Raw genomic sequence first — 22,571 nt, 5'->3', positions numbered from 1 at the left:
ATTTGCATCGCACAGATATAGCATGTATTGTCTCTGACCGCACACGTGTGAACCCAGCATGTGCTACTCCCAGGCTGCATTCATATCTGTGCATTTCCTAAACACTTAAAAAAAACTGACAGAAATGTCCTTCCCCTTTATAAACACTTTAAAATGTTACTAAACCCACAACAGTAAAATCAGTCTTCATGCAGTAAAGCATGCTTGTTATATTCACTGTGGAACTTAAGGGGTTAATCCTCTTAATTTTGTAAAAAGGCTGTTTGATCCTGTCCTTTCCTGATCCTCCCTCCTTCTTCCACTGCACTGTCCCCAATCCATCTCCTGATTGTACAGAGCCTTGGGGAAACTCTGCACATGCTCAGTTTGGTGTGTATGGGTGTTTTCTTTTTTTCTTGGGAAGGGTGCATGTGATCAGCACAGGGCCAATCGGCACTGTTTCAGAGAGATGGTCAAGGGTCCTGCAGCCTCATAGGACAATCAGGGGAGAATGAAAACTCCTCCTTCAAGCTTTAACCACTGATAGAAGTCATAAGACTGCTATATACTGTTGATGAGAAAGGCTATTTAGAAGTTTACTAAATTAATAGCATTTCCATGTTCTGTGTACTGTGGGAGACCAGATCTAAAGAATGCAGGGCCCTGGGTTTAGGAACACTTAAACTGTTAATGGCACTCCAAGCATGGGTAGAAGACGCGCATATTGCTGTGTGACAAAACACTCTACAAACCCGCCAAAAGCACACTGTAAAAAACGCCTGCTGCAAGGCCAAAAATGTTCTGGGGCTACTTTTGAGGCCTTTATCACGCATAGAGCCCTCCATTCAAGTGAATAGGATGCCCTAGGCACGACAACCTGTTCCAGCTACGCTCAGGTGCTAATGGTGCCCTAGGGAGGGCTTTTTGATTGTAACAGTGGACCATGTCTGTGCAATGTGCATACACACTGCAGCTTGTAGTCGCCACTGTGGAAGTGTATGGCAGGATGAGCATGCCGAAGAACATTTGGGAAACGGGGATAAAACATTGTCACCCTATGATATGCACGAACAAGGACCTCGATGCCAGGCTCACCAAGTATTATTTTACAAAATGATTGGAAATTCCTTTTGAATTTTATATTAATATGTGAATGCTTTTTATGCAATTTTAACGATGTACACTTTAAAGAGGTATTAAACCCAAAGCCAAAAATGTATTTGATTGTAGCTTAGTGATTCTTAAAGCTGAATCCCACATGAGAATTGCACGGGTTATGTTGGAACGGGATCAGGATATTTATGGCCAGCCTTAGTGCATGATTACAGTGATATTAAAGATACATTCCAGGTGTGATTTTCTTAATGAATGCAAAGGGTTTTTTATTTTCTAAATAGGTTCCTTTAAGCTAGTGCGTTGGTTCACTTAGCTTTTCCTTCGATTTTTCCCTTCTAAATGTTTTTTTTCTTGTTTTCTTTGTCTGAATTTCTCACTTCTCGTTCCTCCTCAGTAAGCTGTTCTGGCTGACTAAACACCGCTCGGATGATGGTGTGAAGTTTATTGAGGAGAAACAGGAAGTGAGAAATTCAGACACAGAAAAAAAACATTTAGAAGGGAAATCGAAGGAAAAGGTAAGTGAACCAACAACGCACTAGCTTAAAGGAACCTATTTAGAAAATAAAAAAACAAACCTTTACAACCCCTTTTCATAACACTTAAATAATGCACTTAGGCTGACTATAAACATCTTGATCCTGCTCTAACACAACTCCATGCAATGCCCATGTAGGAGCCAAGCCATTAAGGGTACCCCTAAGAGATGGCGATGAGCATTTCTGATGTTTGAAGCACTTATTATTGCGCAGAGATTTTCCAACTTGTTAAAAGGAGGGAAATAAGTGCATAACCGTTAAGTATTTGTTATTTTCAGGGTAATAAATGCAGGGAAGAGCACACACAATGAAGATCAAGCAAGCTGTGAAGTGATGTTTGTGAAGAAGAAAGCTGGAATCCAGTCCACCCCAAGCAAGTCTTCATCAAACAAGCGCCGATCATCACTACCTAATGGGGAAGGCTTACAGCTAAGAGAAGGCTCAGTAAGTGCCCTTTTTGTATGTAATGCAGGTGCAAAGTATGCATCCACTAACTCTGTTATTTTAAGTGCCACTTGCAAACCGTCCTATACCATGGAAGTATGAGTAATCAGTTAGCTCCAGCGGATATACAGTAATCAAAACTCTTGATAACGGAAAATTGAAATTATCCTTGTAATTGTAGATTATATTAGTTATTTGCTAATATTTTCCATTCCTTATTTATGGTTTGCAAAGTAATTATAAAAGCAATCCAGAGTGACATTTTGTGTAATGAGAACAAATGTTTTTTTTTTTTTGCATATTTCTCACACTTAAATGATTCAGATCAGCAAACAAATTGTATTATTACACAAAGATAACCCGAGTAAATCCAAGATGCAGTTTTTAAACTATTATTTCATTTATTAAAGGAAATAAGCTGTTCAAAACTGCCTGTCCCTATGTGAAAAAGTAATTGCCCCCTCCCATGCTGAATCATGAATGAACTGTGATTAACCACAATTTTTTGGAAAGCTGAGTTCAATTTCACTTGCCACACCCGGGCTTGATTACTGCCAGACCTGTTGAATCTATAAATCGCATAAATAGAAGCTGTCTGACAAAGTGAAGCACGCTAACGGATCACAAAAAGCCACACATCCTGCCACAATCTAAAAAAATTCAAGAACCGATTAGAAACAAAGTAATGTACATGTATCTAGGAAGAGTTTCAAAGCCATTTCTAAGGCTTTGGAACTCCAGTGAACCACGGGGAGAGCCATTCTCCACAAATGAAGATGGCTTGGAACAGTGGTGAATCTTCCCAGGAGTGGCTGGCCTACAAAAGTTACTCCAAGAGCATTACGAGGACTCATCCAGGAGGTCATAAAAGAACCCAGAACAACATCTAAAGAACTGCAGGCTTCACTTGCCTCAGGTAAGATCAGTGTTCATAATTCAACAATAAGAAAGAGACTGGGCAAAAATGGCATCCATGAAAGAGTTCCAAGGCCAAAGCCACTGCTGACCAAAAAGAACACAAAGGCTCATCTCACATTTACCAAAAAACATCTTGATTATCCCCAAGACTTTTAGGCAAATATTCTGTAGACTGATGAGACAAAAAAATGTACTTTTTTGGAAGGTGTGCGTTTACATCTGGCATAAAATAAATACAGCATTTCATAACAAGAACATCATCCCAACAGTCAGACATGGTGGTAGAAGCGTGATGGTCTGGGGCTACTTTTGCAGCTTCAGGACCTGGATGGCTTGCCATAATTGATGGAACCATGAATTGTGAGCTCTACCAGAAAATCCTAAAGGAGAATGTCCGGCCATCAGTTCGTGACCTCAAGCTCAAGTGCACTTGGGTTATGCAGCAGGAAAATGATCCGAAACACAACATCAGGTCCGCCTCCAATTGGTTCAAACAAAGCAAAATTTAGGTTTTGGAGTGGCCTAGTCTCTGAGATGCTGTATCATGACCTTACACAGGCCGTTCATGCTAGTAAACCCTCCAATGTGGTTGAATTAAAACTATTCTGCACAGAAGAGTGAGCCAAAATTGCTCCACAGCAATGTGAAACTCATTGCCAGTTATTGCAGTTGTTGTCGCCAAGGGTGGCACAACCAGTTATTAGGTTTAGAGGTCAATTACTTTTTCACATAAAGCCAGATAGGTTTGGACAGCTTTTTTGCCTTCATGAAACCATTGTTTAAAAACTGCATTTTGTATTTACTCGGGTTATCTTAGTGTAATAAAATTAGTTTAATCTGAGTCCTTTTAAATGTGACAAATATGCAAAAAAAATAAAAAATCAGAAAGGGGTCCAATACTTTTTCACAGCAATGTATATTTCTGCGGTATATCGGTTCACCAGACTTTAAATTTTTTTATTTAAAGCCCAGCTGAACTTTCAGTTTAAATCCTCTAAATACATTATAGGTGTATCAAAACCATAGGTGTGCAAATTCTTAAGGTTTGTTTTCTTTAGAAAGCAGTCGCAATCTAAGTAATAAAGCCGCATCCCCATCGGAATGCTGTGGAGGTCTGACACATCCCCTACTGGGTCATACCTGTAGCTGTGCAATCAGCAAGCCTCTTCCTTCCTACAGGCTCCCAGAGGGCAGGAGCAAGGGTCCCTCTGTACAGCATGGTGACGGGGGACAAATTATTAAAATAACTACCTACATTTTTGTTTTGAACAATCTGGAATGAAAGTTCTAAAGGGCTTTAAGCCTGTAATGTTATATCAAGTAACTTGGTATAACATTATGCTTAGATATAACATATGCTTAGATCATATTCAGGTCACCGCTAAGATCTGGAGCCAGCTGTTCCCGCCCCCTCCCCTGCCTGGCACTTCAGTGCATGCTGGAGGGGCAAAGCCGAGAGCTGAGGCAGACAGTCACTGCACTCTGAGCAGACCGAGAACTGAGTGATCAACGATCATGTGATCACTCGGTTCTTGGTATCAGAGCAGACGGGGGATAGCTGCAGCAGCCTGGAGGTGAGTGATGGGTTTTATTTATTTTTTCCAATCCCACACTACACACACTAATAAGATTTTTGTTATTAGTGTAAAATCTTTCTCTAGAAAAATTGTAAGCCAGTCCCACTATAACCTCTTCCCTACCCAGCATGCCACAGTTTTTTGAGAGAGAAGTACCAAGAGCAAGCGAAAATCAGTGGGGCCTGTGTGTCCCTCAAATTCCTCAAAAGGATTTTACAGTAAAGCCTAGTACACACAATGAGATTATCAGACGAACAATTGTCTGTTGTTTTTTTTTTGGGGAGCTAATCTCCATATCGAAAATGAATAGGTTACTAAGGTACGAAAATTCTCATAAAAATAAAAATTCGGAAGTGATGTCATGTGTTGTGTATTTGTATTGTATTTTTGAACAAATACTGTACTGATTAAATGAAGACTGTATGATCTGGTATCGTATGAGAAAACATTTTAGTTTTTTTTTCCTTTTGAAAAATTTCAAACAGCTGTGTACTAACAATCAGATTATCGTATGAAACAGTGTTTCTTATGTTTCTTGTCCACTGAAAAATACAGAAATTCAGAATCGGTTGTAATGTCCAATTACATTCCAACTGAAGAGTGGGCAACAGCCATTGACAAGCCCATGATAAGGGATTGGTAACTGCCTGCAACTCAGAACTACCTGAAGGATTAATGTTCAAATCTGAATCAGAGGTTAAGCCCTCTGCAAGACGGGAAACTGGCAACAACCAATAAAAGGCCACAGAGGAACAGTTTGATGCTCAGGACCAGAAAGGAAGAGATCACTGCTAAGGGGAATGACTCCTTCAAAAGTAAAGAGCCTGAACCAGCAAGAGGCTTTGAAAACCAGAATTCCGCCAAAACACCTGGAAAGAAAGCAATAGAAAATCAAACTGATGTGGTAAAAAAAAAAAACTGAAAAAAAATAATGGGATAAGTTCCCAAGTAAGAAGGAGGTACCCGAATGGAACCTTGGGCATCTGTATAGACATCCATCCCTCATGGAACACATGCTTAGATGCTTTTGTAACACGCCATCGCTTCTGAAACACAAGGCTCCAGACATTTGCTTCAGCCACACTATACAACAGGGGCCTACGGTAGCAGTGGAGGGATCCCTTTTGAGGGAGTCTACCTATTCTGACACTATTTGACATGTTAAAGTTACCACCAACATGGGGCAAATAAGTTAATTCAAACTGGGATTTAAAGAGGGACTCTAACTGCCTGCCAGTGCAGTGTCGAAAAGGTGAACACACCCCCAACCAGTTTAGTGATTTATCTATGATGGGAACTGACCACAGGTTCCCTCTGAAATGGTAATAGTTCTGACACTCTCATGCAAGGCCTAAGACACTTCAAGGTGTTTCCAGTCCACATAGAATGACTCATTTAGCAGATGTAGTGGAAAGGTCTAAATGACCCATGGCCTGGCACAGCTGATCCCGCAGGTGAAGAGTAATAAGCACTGCATCATTAAGGTTAGTCACCCCCACCCCCCCCCCTGTAAATTTGAGTCAATGGCAGGAGACATTGCTGCCTCAAAAACAGTGTCTTCAAAAAACAGACTCTTGGGACTCTGAATTTGTAACAGAGGCCACAAGCCTAGTTTGATTTATAGCTCAGGGGGGTCAGAGACCATCTGCAGGGGATGGAATTGGAGTTCACTTCGAGCCTCTGAGGAAAGGATGCCCCATTAGCTGAGCACAAATTAACAGGAAGCCCTGAGTGAACATGAAGGCCACTGTGGACTTGGATGAGGTCTCGACCTCACCCAGTAGAACTGAAGACTCTGATGATGGCAACCCTATAACAGGGTCCCAGGTTCTGGATTACAAGTGTCTGTTCCTTCCGAGGATACAGTGTAAATGCCCCCAGAAACACTAGGGGATGATAGACTTGACAGCAGAACTGTCCTCTGTGTATTTTAATGAAGACATGTTAAGTTTGTATGGCGGTAATGCAACTAGGCCCAATGTGAAGAAGGAAAGAGAGCATGGGACTTCACCCAGTGGATGTTGTCAATGCTTGATCTTTTAGCTTTAAATCGGAGTTCCACTCATAAAAACAGTTGACATTACTGTGCAGCAAATAACCTAACGACATTTGAACAAAATCTCTTTTTTATTTTTATTTTTTATTTGACTTTTTAATGCCTGTTGCTATGTGGTCCCTTCTAATCTTCCCCTTCCTCACCACGGCGCATGACGTCATTTTCCTCTGCTCGCTACTGCTCTGGGGAGATGTGTGTCATCATTTCCCAGGAGTCATTGGACAGCGGCGAGGGCTGGGTTGCCATAACAAGGGGGTGGGCACTTCTGACAATGACACCCGTTGTGATGGCAGCCTGTGTAGTTTCCAGCGCCGCTACGTGCTGTTACTACGCATGCTGGCAATACAGCAGCGCCGTATCCCAGAAGAATATGTTTGTGGGCTTCTCCTGCCAACATATAAGATAGGAATCCCCAAGAAGGCAAAATCACAGTACACTGTGGTCTGGAAAGACCAGTGCCCGAAGGCCACATTCCAGACTAGTCTAAACATCAAGTCCAGCAGCCCCGAAAGCTAGAGCTGAGGAAATGGCAATCGGAATAGCTGCTATATAGAGACCAGCTCAGGTCTCAATGTAGCAAGGAATCTTGATTGAAGTCACCAAGGTTAAAAATGCCACAAAACAAGGAAAGTTATCAAAAAATAGAATTTTAATTTAGAAGAGCTGACAAAAACACATCCAACCTCTTAAGACACTCGCCAAAAACTGAGACCTGCCAAGTAAAGGAGGAATTTTAGAGTTGGCTTAATTTTTTGTTTGCCAGTGTCCTAACCTCCTGTAGCTGGCCGTATGATCAGACTGTTTACTAATTCCTATGTCCCTCCATGGATGAGAAAGAAAAGTGTGCAGAGGCTGCAAAAAAAAATGAAAAATCTTATTACCTGATTAAAGGTGATCTTTATACTCCCTTTTATTACCCATATTTTTCACAAGTTAAGAAATATTATGTGAGCTGAGAATTTACAGAATTTTATAACAAGTGAAGAATACAGCATATAAGTATGCCGAAATTGTATTTTTTTCTATTTTACAAAGCTGCCAATTATACTTTGGATTTTACTTCCAGGTGACCTCTGTTTATCATCTGTACAACACTTTGAACATATATTATTTTAAATGCTTCAGAAAACATCTATTTTTCTGTAGCCAAGGTTCTTTAGAGTGGATATTGTATGTTTCGATACTGTTGTACATTACTCTCAACTGCTTTAATTTCAGATGTTTCAGAAAAATTTGATAATGTTCGATTTTTTATTTTTTTTGCCTTGTCCTGCTCCAAAGGCTAAATCATAATGATATAGCTCAGTATGTCGGTGTCAAGAAAATGATCGGTTCCAGTAAGTCGGTTTCATCCCTACACTTACGGTGCCTTCCTTTCAAAAACAAATTAACTGATAAAGAACATAGATGAAATGGCATTTTTTTCAGCTGGTGAAGCATGCCACAATATGACAAACCCATAACACAGGAAATTGAGATAGGATCATTTTGTTCATAGTGATTAGCTAAAATGCTAGAACTGAGCACCCTTTTTATTATGTTTTCTGTTATATATTAGAATATTTTATATTACCGAGTTACTCAGCTCTAGAATTAATTATGAAAATTGTGCTTTAAAAAAAAAAAAAAAAACTAATGATCCCGGGACGCATGCTGTTTAACGCTACCATGGTAGCAAGAATTTGAGGATCCAGGACTACGGCTCCCCCCCCCCCCTCCCTCCCAGCTCTCCCCCATTCCCCCTTTTTCTCCACTTTTTTTCTATTCTCTATTCTTTTCTCTTCCCCTGCTATTGGGTCTTTCCTCTCTTCCTTACTGTTCTTTGTTTTCTTTAAATCTCTCATTTAGCGGTACTAGCTTTAGTTATGGAACCTATTTCGCCGCCGCCAGCATGTCTGAGGAAGTGGCCGGTGCATTACCCCATTGTGCATTGTGATAGATGTAATACTTTACCGCATTACTGAGACTTTTGTTTGTATTGTACTGAAAACCTTTAATAAAAATATTGAAACATAAAAAAAAAAAAAATAGTAAAACACAAAAAGAGAAATCTAGAAATATTTTTTGTTGCCACTTGACTTTCCATCAGCAGACTTATAGTATTTATTGCCTGCCCTACTGCATAGTTATAAAAGACAAAAATTGAAGCTCTGTTTTTATTAATACATCATTAATTGCATTTTGTTAAATTTAAGCAGTATAAGTACTGGAATTAGACCTGGTATTTGTAAACTTGCAGTTTATGTACAACAGAGCTTAGACTAGGGAAAGGCAGCACATGGAGCCAATCAGCTGTGCTGCATGTGTTAGCAAGGGACATGCTAATAGGACGAGAGAACAGAGTACTAAACAAGCTTATGCATCTGCTGCCTTTCCTTTCTCTGTCCAGCAGCAAAGAGGTTGGAAGTTGCGCTACTAATAAATCTAAAGGACAATGAAAATCAGCAGCTAGCATCAACAATATAGTGAATTGTGTATAAAAAATTTAAAAGATCTAAAATGCAGCGCTTGTGAAAAATTCAGAATCCCCAGAGTGGCCCCCCAGGGATAAGTGTTAAAAGAATAACTGCTCGGTGGTGAGAAAAAGCATTATACAAATACACAATAAATTTATTAATATAGGGTGAAAAAAGAAATTCATATATAGCGTAAAACTGATATTGAAAAATGCCTGCGAGACAGAAACCAATAACAAGTCCGTAATGGACAAGAAGTGCGACCAAAAGCTCCTCCAAGTACTGTATAGTCTTATTTGAAAAGAACTTGGAGTGATGCCTCTTCAGATGACGATGAATATGGGTAAGCAGACTTCTCCATGTAGCCTTCAGATATGCATATACAACAACAGAGAGAATGGGTACACTTACCACAGAGGATGGACACACACGCCGTATAGCGGTGGGTCAGACAGACATTTAGACAATCCAATCCAGCAGGCCCTCGATGAGGACCACAACCACATCAGAAATGATGAAAGGTGGATAATACACACTGGAAACTCCGATAAGATGTGCCTGATCCTTAGGTCAGTCACCAACTGGAAAGTATATATAGTTCTCCAAACGACATCCAATCAGCGAGTCAAATCATAAGGGAGAAAAGATAGAAAAAGGGTCTCCACACAGTGCATTAATCTAAATAAAAAGGTATTAAAAAATATAAAATGTACAAACCACCAATCATGATGGGTACATAAAGCGATCACATAAAATAAAAGAGAATTGCGTGTTATCAGACACAATAGGCTAAAAACCTATGAGCTGTAGTCTCCTATGCTTTTGATGAAGTCCTAAGGCCGAAACGCGTCAGTTTTTAAAATTATGTTATTGCTGTAATGCTCAAATAAATATTTTCTATGGAGAAGCTGTCGAGTTGCCGGCCTGTACTTTCTATGGATTTTCTGTAGTCCCCTATGGGAGAAGCCTGGAGCAGCGAGTGTCTTTACAGAACTAGTTCTGACATGGAAAGGAAAGTTTTTATACAGTGAATAAAGAATGTGGTCCAAGATCTAAAAGTACAGCCAGTAATTATGCTATTACCATGCTGTTTTAGTAATGGAAATAACATAATGTGCAAAGGCTTTCTTGAGCATTGTGTCCCCTCTATACCTCTTGATCATTGTGTCCCCCTTGTGTCATACTTGCAATTGTAGGTGATAAGTGCTTTCAGTAGGCAATAAATGTGAGTTTTTAGGCTGACTTTTCTAACTTAATGTCTATCTACTCATTAATTGCATTTGTTTCTTTTCAGGAGGTGGATGGAATAACCTTTCAGTATTGGGCCCTATTTGATGGACATGCAGGTGCTGGAGCAGCTGTTGTAGCATCAAAGCTTCTCCATCACCATATCACGGATCAGCTACAGGACATTGTAGAAATCCTGAAGAACTCAGCGGTTTTACCTCCCACATGTCTAGGGGAGGATCCAGAAACAACATCCACTAATAGCAGGACTCTGACTAGAGCTGCCTCATTACGTGGGGCCACTGGTGCACCAGGCTCTCCAAGCACACCTCCTACACGCTTCTTTACAGAGAAAAAAGTTCCACATGAGAGTCTGATCATCGGAGCGCTTGAAAATGCCTTTAAGGAAATGGTAAGGACATTCAAAGCTGAGTATAAAGGTTTCTACTCATAGATCTTCATATCTATAATGCAGATACATAGAAAAAGTAGAGTGGTACTATTTGCTGGATAATTGAAAATGTTTCAAATGCAAGCTTTCAAGACTTCTACAGGTTTAGACAATAAAGCAAATTGCAAAGTTCAGTGACCCACATCAATCAGAAACTATCATTTATTGTTCTGACTGCTCATTCCCAAATAAAATTGAAGGCTGGTCGCTAAACATTAGGAGGAATTTAAGAAGCTTTTTCTATACGTGGATATTGACTTCGTTGCTTAACTACTTGCCTACTGGCGCTTTTACCCTTTCCTGCCCAGGCCAATTTGCAGCTTTCAGCGCTGTCACACTTTGAATGAGAATCGTGCGGTCATGCAACACTGTAGCCATATGACATTTTTATAATTTGTTTCACACAAATAGAGCTTTCCTTTGGTAGTATTTAACCATCACTGGGTTTTTAATTTTTTGCTAAACAAACGTTAAAAGACCGATAATTTTAGAAAAAAAAAATTCATAGTTATGAAATTTCACGATCACTGGTGGATGTCCATGGACACCCTCCCACTGAAGTAAGCCCACATCTCTCGCTTACTGAACTCAAAAGTTTTAAGACTAAAATCTGAGGAAAAATCCAAGACTCCCTCACCCCAAGTTATGTTCAAAGGAGAAGCATACCTAGCAAGCTCCTTTTCAACAGGCATCTACTGACTGTATCCTGTCCAGATAGGCAGGGTGCACATCTTCTCCTCCTGGACACCAGAAACTTCTGCAGCCTTACTCTTGCTGAACAGTGTAAACAGAATTTTCCTTAGCACAAGCAACATAACACACCACAGAATAACATATGTGCTTCAGTTGAGCTTTAGCCAAAATCCCGGACGAGCCCCCAATTGTTTTGCTTGGTGTTTATTAAAGATTCTTTGCAGAATAAGCCAAGGAAGCTTAAAACTTTTTAGTATGTTAATTTGCATTACTGAATGGAAAAGCTCCAAATACAACTGCAGGATACACAGTTTATAGCTTGCAAAGTATAAAAAAAATTCTACAATGTGCAAACTATCTACCCTTCTGAAAAAAAAATAAGCATGCACAATGTATGGGATGGGCATAAGTATACTAATCGGCTACTTAACTTGGATCTTCCTTTTCGGTGGATTCTTCTCATGGCTTCTTGCGCAGAGTCTAGCTAGAAACCCCCCCAAAGTCTCACAATACAATGGTGTCTTCTTTGTGTTCCAGAACAAGTCGGGTTTTTTTTGTTTTGTTTTTTGTCTAAACACATGGCCTGTTCAAAGTCCTTTTCTCCTACCCTTAATTTCCTGCTAAATCATATCCTGTAGCCTGACATCCAGTCTGACGGGTTTTGCATATCAATAGGGAAGCCCTAGCTTCTAAAACAGCACATGTAACTAAAATGTTGCACAATATTAGTGCTATAAAAGTCACTACAAAAATACCCATAACACAGCGTTCGGTACCCAGTGCCAGCATGTTTTTATTGTGGGCAGCCGGCTGTGACTCCCTGCAGCTTCACAGCCAGCTGCTCACTGCGCGTGCGCAAATTGCACTACGCCTTGTAAATTGTCGCACAGCCTTCTGGGACCTGTGACAAGGGCTATCTTTTAAACAAGGTAGAAAGGGCAAAAATTTGAGATTTGGTATTGCCGAGAACCAAGCTCTGATCTAAACCCAGCCATTTTCCCACCCTCCACTACTAACATTTTCTGTTTATATTTTACAGATTAAAATTTTTCATTAATAATTTTATTTTTTACCCCCTCGTAAGGCCAAACATGTTGCGCAGGGACAGCAAGGCAGTAATTGAAATTCTTACAAGCAATCGTATCTTCTGAATTAAAAGCAGGACAGACTTCAGCTGCCACAGATGTATATATGCCTAACTTGTAATTTATCCATGGGGATAGAGGGATACGGTGATTCAGGGGCGGGCTGGGATAGGGGGCAGGGATGCATTTGCCCCCTGGGCTGCTCTGATTCCCTATAAAAAGGCTGATGTGCTGCCAGCTGAGCTGGGAACTGCACACGATGTGCAGTTCCGCAGTTGGCCACATGTTACTGCTCGGTCAGGAGGGAGGCTGACGGGGCTGGATAACAGCCCAGAAGTGCAGGAACGTTTGTGCTGTGAGTGGACATCTGTCATGTCACAGTGCTGTCCCCGACTTCTGAGCTGACAGTCTGTGTCCATTGCGAGCACAGCCGAATGGAAGAGGGTGGATCCGCTCCGCCTCCTCCAGCCCCCTCTCTCTCTGTGCCCACCCACACTCTAAGCAGCCTGTGTGCTGCGTCTGAATAGGATGTGTGGGCGGGAACATTTAAACAGAGCAAACAGTGCTTTGTATGGGACGCTGTGGAAGCTGTGATGACTGAGCCTCGTGCTGGGTCCTTCCAAGTAAGTGAGCTGTGACCAGCCTCTCCCCCCTCTGCAGATAAGGAAGTTTCTTTCAGCACAATGTGCAGTAGCTGGTCCTATGATGTGGGCTCACACTGGTGTGCTGCAGTGTTGCTGATCTCACTGTCTTCCTGCATGTTCCCCCCGGTCAAATGTAACCTCACTGTGCCCACCAAATGTAACCTCACTGTGCCCACCAAATGCATCCACACTGTGCCCACCAAATGTAACCTCACTGTGCCCACCAAATGTAACCTCACTGTGCCCACCAAATGCAACCACACTGTGCCCACCAAATGCAACCACACTGTGCCCACCAAATGTAACCTCACTGTGCCCACCAAATGTAACCTCACTGTGCCCACCAAATGCAGCCACACTGTGACCAACATATGTAACCTCACTGTGACCAACATATGTAACCTTACTGTGCCCACCAAATGTAGCCTCACTTTGCCCACCAAATGCAACCTCACTTTGCCCACCAAATGCAACCTCACTGTGCCCACCAAATGCAGCCACATTGTGGCCATCAATTGCAGCCACATTGTGCCCATCAAATGCAGCCGCAGCGACCCCCCCCCCAGCAGCATTTAACCAGCACAACCCCTGCCCGCTCGCTTTCTGACTGCCACTTACCGCATCTTGGTGGCGAGTCAGGCAGCAGATGACGGGGGTGAGCTGTGTGTAGATGTCCAATAGAAGCGCCAGACCTTCCAGCCAATCAGGTGATGGGTATTAGACCTGCGCTATCCTGATTGGTGGAGAGCTGATTCAGTGTTAAAAAAAAGCATATATTCATTTGCTTTTCTAATACACCTGGGTGGGCTCCAAGTGCAATGCTCTGCGCTCTGAGTCCACCCTATTTTGAAGCCTATTAGGGCCTATGGCTCTAATCAGGTGCAGGGAAATGTGGAGCAGGGTCTCTCTCTCGCTGTGCAGGGAAATGTGGAGCAGTGTCTCTGTGTGGCATAGCTTTACTCACAAAGTGACTCTGCTGGCCAAGATGCGTTTGTTCCACTGCTGGCCGCTATCGTTATATGTGATAAAAAGTAAAGGGCTACAGGTCCCAGCATGAACCCCTTAGAGCTCAGGACCTAAGGGGACACATCCTTAGATCTCAGGGGTTCATGCTGGGACTTGTAGTCCTTCACTAGTTGGGGGGGTCAAATCCTTAAATCTCAGGCAGTAATGCTTGGACTTGTAGTCCCTCACAGTTTGGTCTGAGGGGGTCAGGTCCTCAGCTCTGAGGGATTCATACAAGGACTTGTTTGCACTTTAGTTCCTGGAGGCCATGGTGGTACAGGTCCTCCATGGGCGATGGGGGGCCACATTGTCCTCCCTGACCCTCCCCCCCACCTTTGTGATCAGTGAAAACCTTAGTCTGTTTTTACTTTGCCACCACTGATTATATGGGCCACTTGACTGGACTTGCCCCCTGGCCTAGGGCTGCCAGCCCTCCCCTGCGGTGGATGGTGAGTGATGTAATGTGAGGTGATTTAACCCTTTGACTGCCATTGCAGTAGAATCTATGGCAGTGGTTTTAGGGGGTTGGCTTTACACACATTCCCGGCAGCTGCCAGGAGCGTATATCTGTCACGCCAGCTGTCAGATGGAAGCAGCTGTACTGGACCGGACTCCCCCCCTCCATGTATTCCAGGCTTCACTGATGTCCTCTTCCTGTTAATGACCCAGAAGCGATGTTTGAAAAGTGTAATTCCCCCCCCCCCCCCAAAAAAAGAGAAGAGAATTGAACCCTAACTGGACTTTTATGGCACAGAAATTCATATAAATAGAAAAATATAAATGTTTATTGGTAACATACATGTATCAAGAAATACAGAATAAAAAGGCAGAATGTTTAACAGACATGCATACGAGTTGAAACAGTCACCAAAATGATTGATACTGTTGTCTTATGATTGACCCAACGCGTTTCTGAGTTTTTCATCTCCTTTTTCGGGAGGTACGTAAGAGAATCATTCATGTGTCTATAATGCATTAACACAGGGGTTGACAAATTTGCTTGGAATCTAGGAGCCAGCTTAAAAAGTTAGGAGCCAGGTCCGTGACGGCGATCCGGACCTGTCCCTGGCCTGACATGGAGACGAGTGAGGGGAAGATAGCAGCGCCGCCGTCGCCGCCCCCCCCGTCTCCAAGTCATTGCCCATAGCTCTTAGAGGGACATTTTATAAATTTTTTTCAAATGACAATTTTTTTTTCAATTGCATTTTAGTGTAAATATGAGATCCGAGGTCTCTCTGACCCCAGATCTCATATTTAAGAGGACCTGTCATGCTTTTTCTATTACAAGGGATTTTTACATTCCTTGTAATAAGAATAAAAGTGACACAACATTTTTTTTAAAAGAACAGTGGGAAAAAAAAAAGTTAAAATAAGCAGAAAAAATAATAATTTTTAAACGCGCCCTGTCCTGCCCGCATATAAAATCGGTGTTCGAACCACACATAGGAGGTAGCGCCGTGATCGGTAGAGCGAGAGCAATAATTCTAGCCCCAGACCTCCTCTAACTCAAAACGTGCAACCTGTAGAATTTTTTTAAACGTCGCCTATGGAGATTTTAAAGGGTAAAAGTTTGTCGCCATTCCATGAGCGGGTGCAATTTTGAAGCGTGACATGTTGGGTATCAATTTACTCGGCGTAACATTATCTTTCACAATATAAAAAATAATTGGGCTAACTTTACTGTTGTCTTATTTTTTTATTAACTAAATAATTTTTCCCAACAAAAGTGGGCTTGTAAGTCCGCTGCACAAATACGGTGTGACAGACAGTATTGCAACAACCACCATTTTATTCTCTAGGGTGTTAGAATAAAAAATATATATAATGTTTAGGGGGTTCTAAATAAAGGGAAGAAGAGGCAGGTAATATAAAACAGGCAGAGGCATTGCTGGTTTGTCATACCAACGGCGACCACAAGAGGGCGCCAGATTCCATAAGGAATCATAGGACCGCAGAAGGCCTCAAAGCCGCGGCCTAAATTTTCGGCCGCCGGCGGAACGGCCCGACGCGATCACGCTGGGGGGGTCCACAGAGACAGGATACCCCCAGCTGTGCTGCCCCAGGCGCGAGGTCGCTATTTCTAGTCGCCAATGCGACCTGGCGCCCGGGTTTTGTCGAGCCCTGCATTAACAAACTGTTTAGTTGTATATACAGGAACATAGAAGAATGACAGTATACAATATTCATAAGAATATGCATGTAGACAGTGTACTTACATGTTTACCGAGACTGTCATATGCAAAAACATTCCACTTAAAATGTTAAAAACAAGAAAACTGAAGTGGAAATATGTTCCGTATATGCCCGTCTATAATGCCTTGCCCTTAAGCATAAGGCTATTTGTTGAAAAGTGGCCTAAAGACTCGGAAAAAGGATCAACACCCAATGCTTCTGAAGTCAAAGAGAGGCAGAGCCCTGAAAATAAAAGTAGTAGGGATATATGTATAATTTATTGTAGCTTATCCAAAAATAATACATTTCCATGCAACAGATACTGCATTCCAATATCGTACATTATAATGATTAACTTAGTGCTTATTTGTTCACAGGTAAGTGTAGCCCACTCAAAGGTAGGTTGCCACTAAAAAATAATATGAAGAGTGGAGGGTATATAAATGTAGTGGCTATTCAATTAATTGAAACTACCTGAATGTCCGGGATAGATCAATGAGCAAATCCGATCTTGCAGCCTGTCATGACAATCAAAGGCTTGATGGTTTCAAAAAGATTACAATAAAGCTAATTGGATGTAAAATTCAGTATTATAATATACAGGCCAATTATGGATTAGCCCCATGGAGTTGCACCTGGTGAGCACAATTTTAAGTGAATGATAGTAATATATATCTATATGAATTTTCAATATGTATTGTGTCCACAAGGTGGCATACATCTGATTTAACAATCCAAACATTTATTAAATAGTAAACAATTGGACTATGCAGTTTAAAATCCAATCAATATATTTTTAATTGTATATGCCACGTCCGGAGGGGATGGGAAGAGCTCCAATTTATCCATGGACAAGCAGTGCAGTTAAAAGAGAAGATTTAAACATAACTTTTAGAATATGTACGATAGTGTGGGAACACCTTCTGGCACTTAACCTAATGGGGATTGTTGACTTGTGCTGGCTATGGCCTACTATTTATGTCAGCTACCCACCAATCATGGACGCAGCTGATTAGTATCGGCTGCGTTTGAGATCTAGGTGGGAGGTGCAGGGCCATCACATCATCGGCTTCCTGAGCCGAGCATGCATGACTGAATAACAGCCTGCACCCACGGTCCACCGACGCACGCTGGCTTCACTGAAGTACAGCGCATGCACGCCGGAGAAGCAAGATGGCGGATGGACGAGAAGCCATCTGAGCAGCCAGCCATCAAAAGCCTCCGGGCGGCTTGGTGTGCCAGGCAGATTGGGTGTGATACCCGGTTGGACCCACCAAGTGGATGGTATAATTTTGAAGGCACGAAACATGGTGAAACCCTGTATTGAGAAGAAACATTAGATGCAACATTAACAGCACCACCTCGTGGCCAGAAATAAAATCTATATAGACAAACATATTCAAGGCAAAAATGAATAGACAGGCAAGTTTGTCAAAACAACACTTCTGTTTTTAACGTTGATTTAAAGAACAACATATGGAACTGAACAAAATATATATCATTTGATATAGAAAGATTGATTACATGAAACTTATATTCCTTTACAAAAAGAAAGGCAGTGTGGTTTTACAAGATATGGAAAACTGATAAACGTTTAACAAATTCTTTGTTGATCAAGAAATTGCCTTGGCCAAATATAAACTTAATATTGAAATCAAAATCAAACCGTGCTACACACACACACAATACTAGAGATGGGGCGCATAAATGAACAGCATCCCTAAAATGAGGAAGTGGTATGTTCCCAGGACAGAGGAAGGAGGGAGGTTAAGAGACAGGAGGTGGAGGAATTGGTCTATCATTCCATGCCACCAGATGAAAACCCTTCTAAGCATAAAGCATACGGCTTCATTGAGGCCAGGGGGTTGGGTGGCTTTAAGAGCATAAATCCACCTCAGCTCAAGCTGGAGAAGGGTTTTGTTCCAGTCCCCACCTCTGGGGTTGGGGTGGACTTATATTTACAGGGGTTCCATCGAGTTTGCCCCTTGTATTCACTCGTAATGAGTTTGTCTTTGATATATTTTACTTTTTTTTTTAAAGAAAAGAGCCCCGCTCAGGGACAAATTGTCCTATGTTGGATCGGATGACAGCATATGCCAGTATTTTTTTATGACATTATTTACTTTAGTTTGTTGGTTGCTGTATCTTGTAATAATGGGAATTGGGTCAATGTCATTTGTTGGCTTTTGAATATATAAAAGTTCACCTCTGTCTTGCGACAGAACTCGTTGATAGGCTCTCATAGTTTCATAGTTAGTAGGGTTGAATAAAGACACCAGTCCATCCAGTTCAACCTGAGTGAGTGCCTACAATTGTCCCTATCCCTATACATTGCACACTCACATTGGTCCCTACCCTCAAGGAGCCCACAATCCAAGGTCCCCAATCATATACTAGGGCCAATTTTGGACAGAAGCCAATTAACCTACCTGCATGTCTTTGGAGTGTGTGAGGAAACCCACGCAGGCACAGGGAGAACATGCAAACTCCAGGCAGGTAGTGTTGTGGTTGGGATCCGAACCAGTGACCCATCTTACCGCTAGGTGAGAGTGCTAACCACTACACCACTGTGCTGCCCATGTCATTTGTTGGCTTTTGAATATATAAAAGTTCACTTCTGTCTTGCGACAGAACTCGTTGATAGGCTCTCTTCAGAAGGAGCCTATCGTGGAGCTGTAAAGCCTGAACTTTGAAGTTTTTGTTCCCCAGAGCAGTTCCGACTTATCCTCAAATACTGACTATACAGTATTAAATTTACTAGCGTTTGAGGATGAAAACTAAAGGCATGAAGTATGCTGTTGCCAGCAGTTGTTTTTTTTTTATATACAAGTTACTGCCTAATCGGCCATCGTTGTCTCTAAAGACCTCAACATCTAGGAAAAATACTCGCTCTCTGTCAAAGCTTGTGGTGAAATTCAAGTTGAATTTGTTTTTGTTCAACCTTTCTAGAAAATGCTGTAAAAAAAAAATGTTAAATGCATGCATCGGGGCAAGTGAAAACATTGATTGTGCTATGTGTGTTACATATATTGCTGTGCATGTCAGAGAGAGATCAATAATTCTAGGCCCTATTCATGATTAACTTTAAACTGATGATGACCTCTATGGGCTTTTCAAGTGCCGCCTATGGAAAATATAGGGTGTACTGAAGTTTGTTTTTGTTTTTTTGCCATTTCATGGGTGCACACACATTTTACGTTTTGAAATGCTGGGTATCTATGTACTCTGTGCAACCTTACCTTTTATAGCACTGGGTAATTTATTGCATGTGTGTGCTTTAAAATTAACTTTAGTGTATTTTTTACTGAAATTTTGCATTTCCTAAACCAGTGCTCTAATACCATACCATTTATCCTCTAGAGCATGGGTCTTTAAACTATGGCCCTCCAGTTGTTCAGGAACTACAATTCCCATCATGCCTAGTCATGTCTGTGAATGTCAGAGTTTTACAATGCCTCATGGAATGTGTAGTTTCGCAACAGCTGGAGGGCCGTAGTTTGAAGATCCTTGCTCTAGAGTGTCTATAAAGCCAGTGGATTAGCATGACAACCAGGTAATTTAATATTTTCCGTGGAAAAGATCAGCACTGAAAGTCTACTTGTTTCAATAAAGTTTTGTGTGTGGGGTGATTAAAGTATTTCTAGTACAGAGTGCATTTTTCAAGATTGCCAGCAGGTGGCAATGTTGTTTAACGGATCCGAAACGATGCTCTATTCCATTTAGTTTACACTGTACCATACAAGCTGTTTTGGGTTGAACCTTCATGTTAGCGTTTTCTTTTCTGTTAAAAAAGAATGATATTGGTAGTGGTACACGTTTACAGAATCCATAACCCTAAAATCATCCATTACTATTTTGCGAATTTGTAGTTACTTTAAGTTCTTTTTAAAAATATATATTTATATCCTATGTAATGTTGGGCTTAACCACTTAAGCCCCGGGCCATTTGGCTGGCCAAAGACCAGAGGGTTTTTTGCGATTCGGCACTGCGTCGCTTCAACTGAAAATTGCGCAGTCGTGCGACGTGGTGGTTTTTCTTTTGGTGGTATTTGATCATCTTTTGCGGTTTTTATTTTTTGCGCTATAAACAAAAAAACAAAAACACATTATTTTTTTTACTTTATGCTATAAAAAAAATCCCCAAAAAATATATATAATTTTTTTTTCCCCCCTCAGTTTAGGCCGATACATATTCTTCTACATATTTTTGTAGTGTTTGGTTTGCACAAAAGTTATTGTGTTTACAAAATAAGGGGAATAGTTTTATGGCATTTTTATTAATACATTTTTTTTTTATTAGTAATGACGGTGATCATCGATTTTTATGGCGGAGAGATCTGACACTTTTGGCGTGATTTTGGGACCAATTCACATTTATACAGTGTATAATAATATATAATGTGTTACTGTGTAAATGTGACTGACAGTGAAGGGGTTTACCACTATGTGGTGCTGTAGGGGTTAAGTATGTCCTAGGGAGTGATTCTAACTGTGGGGGGGAGGGGTGGTGTGTGAAACGACACTGATCACCACTCCCGATTTACAGGGAGAGCTGATCAGTGACAGTGTCATTAGGCAGAATGGGGAGATGCTTGTTTACATCAGCATTTCCCCGTTCTTCCTCTCCGTGAGACGATCAAGTCCGCAGGACCCACGATCGTGCTCATGAATCTCCCAGTGGGCGCGCACCCACAACCCACCTCTTAAAGGGCAATGTACAGGTACGTGATTCTGCCTGTACGTGCCCTTCTGCCGCAGTATATCTGCGTGGGGCGGTCAGCAAGCGGTGGTTATAAAACAAAAGAAAAAAATGGTGTGTATGTATATATACACACACTCTATAATTAAAAAAGGAAAATGAACCTGAAGATAGACCATGAAACTGGAGAGAAAAGTGAAACGATAAAGAAATCACTTTTTTATTTAGTTACCATTGTCTCCAAGTAATCAGCAGCTTCTGTGCCTTTAACCACATGCCTGAATACCCACCGTCGTATGACGGCAGCAGATTGGCTCCCCTGCGTGAATCGCGTTAGCTGTACGGTGGCTGCTTTAAAGGGGTATAGGGTGAGTGCACCCACCACGTCACTAAGAGGCCGATGCGCGTGCCCGGCGGCTGTGATGTCTGCCGGGCACGCGCAATTGCTCATGACAGAGCAGGAACATTGAGCTGTCTGTAGATGCACAATTCCACGTCCTGTCAGGAGAGAGGAGACAGATCGTGTGATTCTAGTATATAGGAACACCGATCGGTCTCCTCACCCAATCAGTCCCAGCCCCCCACAGTTAGAACACACAGTGAGGGAACACATTTAAACCCCTTGGTCACCCTAGTGTTAATCCCTTCCCTGCCAGTGACATTTATACAGTAATCAGTGGCTATTTCTAGCACTGATCGCTGTATAAATGTCAATGGTTTCAAAAGTGACCGATCTGTCTGCCGCAATGTCGCAGTCCCGATAAAAATTTCAGATCACCACCATTACTAGTAAAAATAATAAAAATGCCATAAATCAATAACCTATTTTGTAGGCGATATAACTTTTGTGCAAACCAATCAATATACTCTTTATTGAGATTTTTTTTTTCACCAAAAATATCTAGAAGATTACACATCGGCCTAAACTGAGGAAAAATTTGTTGTTTTTTTTTGTTTTTTGTTTTTTTTTAATTTGGGATATTTATTATAGCAAAAAGTAAAAAAATTCAGACTCTCAGCATAGCTGGGCAGACAGTTACCAGCACCCTCGCAGCTCATTGAGCACTACAAGCTGGTCAAAACATGGCATGTGAGGTGTCTCTTTTGATTACAATTTCTAGGTATTTAAAGGAGGACAGAGGGCTTGGATTTGGTGGCTAGTGGCATTGAGACCGTTTTTTTTTCCCAATTAATTTTGAGGCCAGAATATTCACCAAATTCTTCAATAGTAGATATAGCCAAGGATATAAAAAAGACATGCATCATGAAGAAAAATTTATGTCATCAGAATACATTAAAAGCCTAAACGTTCATAGGGGTGTGGAAATTAAAAAAAAAAAATTACTTGTTCAAGGAACTAAATCGGGGGCCCGATCTGCTTTTCCTAAATGAAAATCTTGTCCTGAAAAAAAAAATTCCCAGGATGGAAATTATGAAGAGTTGATTTTTATTTTTTTTTTTCTTAGGCTAAGGTGCTTTTATGAATGTCTGGGACTTTTAAAAATGAGAGGCT

The 22,571-nt window shown here is 41.4% G+C and overlaps 1 protein-coding gene across 1 annotated transcript in view; it reads left to right on the top strand.

Annotated features, from left to right (window-relative positions):
- PPM1H (protein phosphatase, Mg2+/Mn2+ dependent 1H) overlaps positions 1-22,571 on the top strand; it is a 257,714-nt gene that overhangs the window by 126,127 nt on the left and 109,016 nt on the right. The window contains exons 2-3 of the mRNA XM_077471978.1: positions 1,910-2,075; positions 10,377-10,721. Of these exons, the coding sequence (XP_077328104.1) occupies positions 1,910-2,075; positions 10,377-10,721 (511 nt within the window). The remainder of the gene's footprint in view (positions 1-1,909; positions 2,076-10,376; positions 10,722-22,571) is intronic.

The sequence above is a fragment of the Lithobates pipiens genome, unplaced genomic scaffold (genome assembly GCF_037356315.1).
Source record: "Lithobates pipiens isolate NorthernLeopardFrog02 unplaced genomic scaffold, aLitPip1_a1.2 Scaffold_8, whole genome shotgun sequence".
Lineage (NCBI taxonomy): Eukaryota > Metazoa > Chordata > Amphibia > Anura > Ranidae > Lithobates > Lithobates pipiens.
The sequence above is the reverse complement of the archived record's forward strand: the minus strand, read 5'-3'. Positions and strand labels throughout refer to the sequence as shown.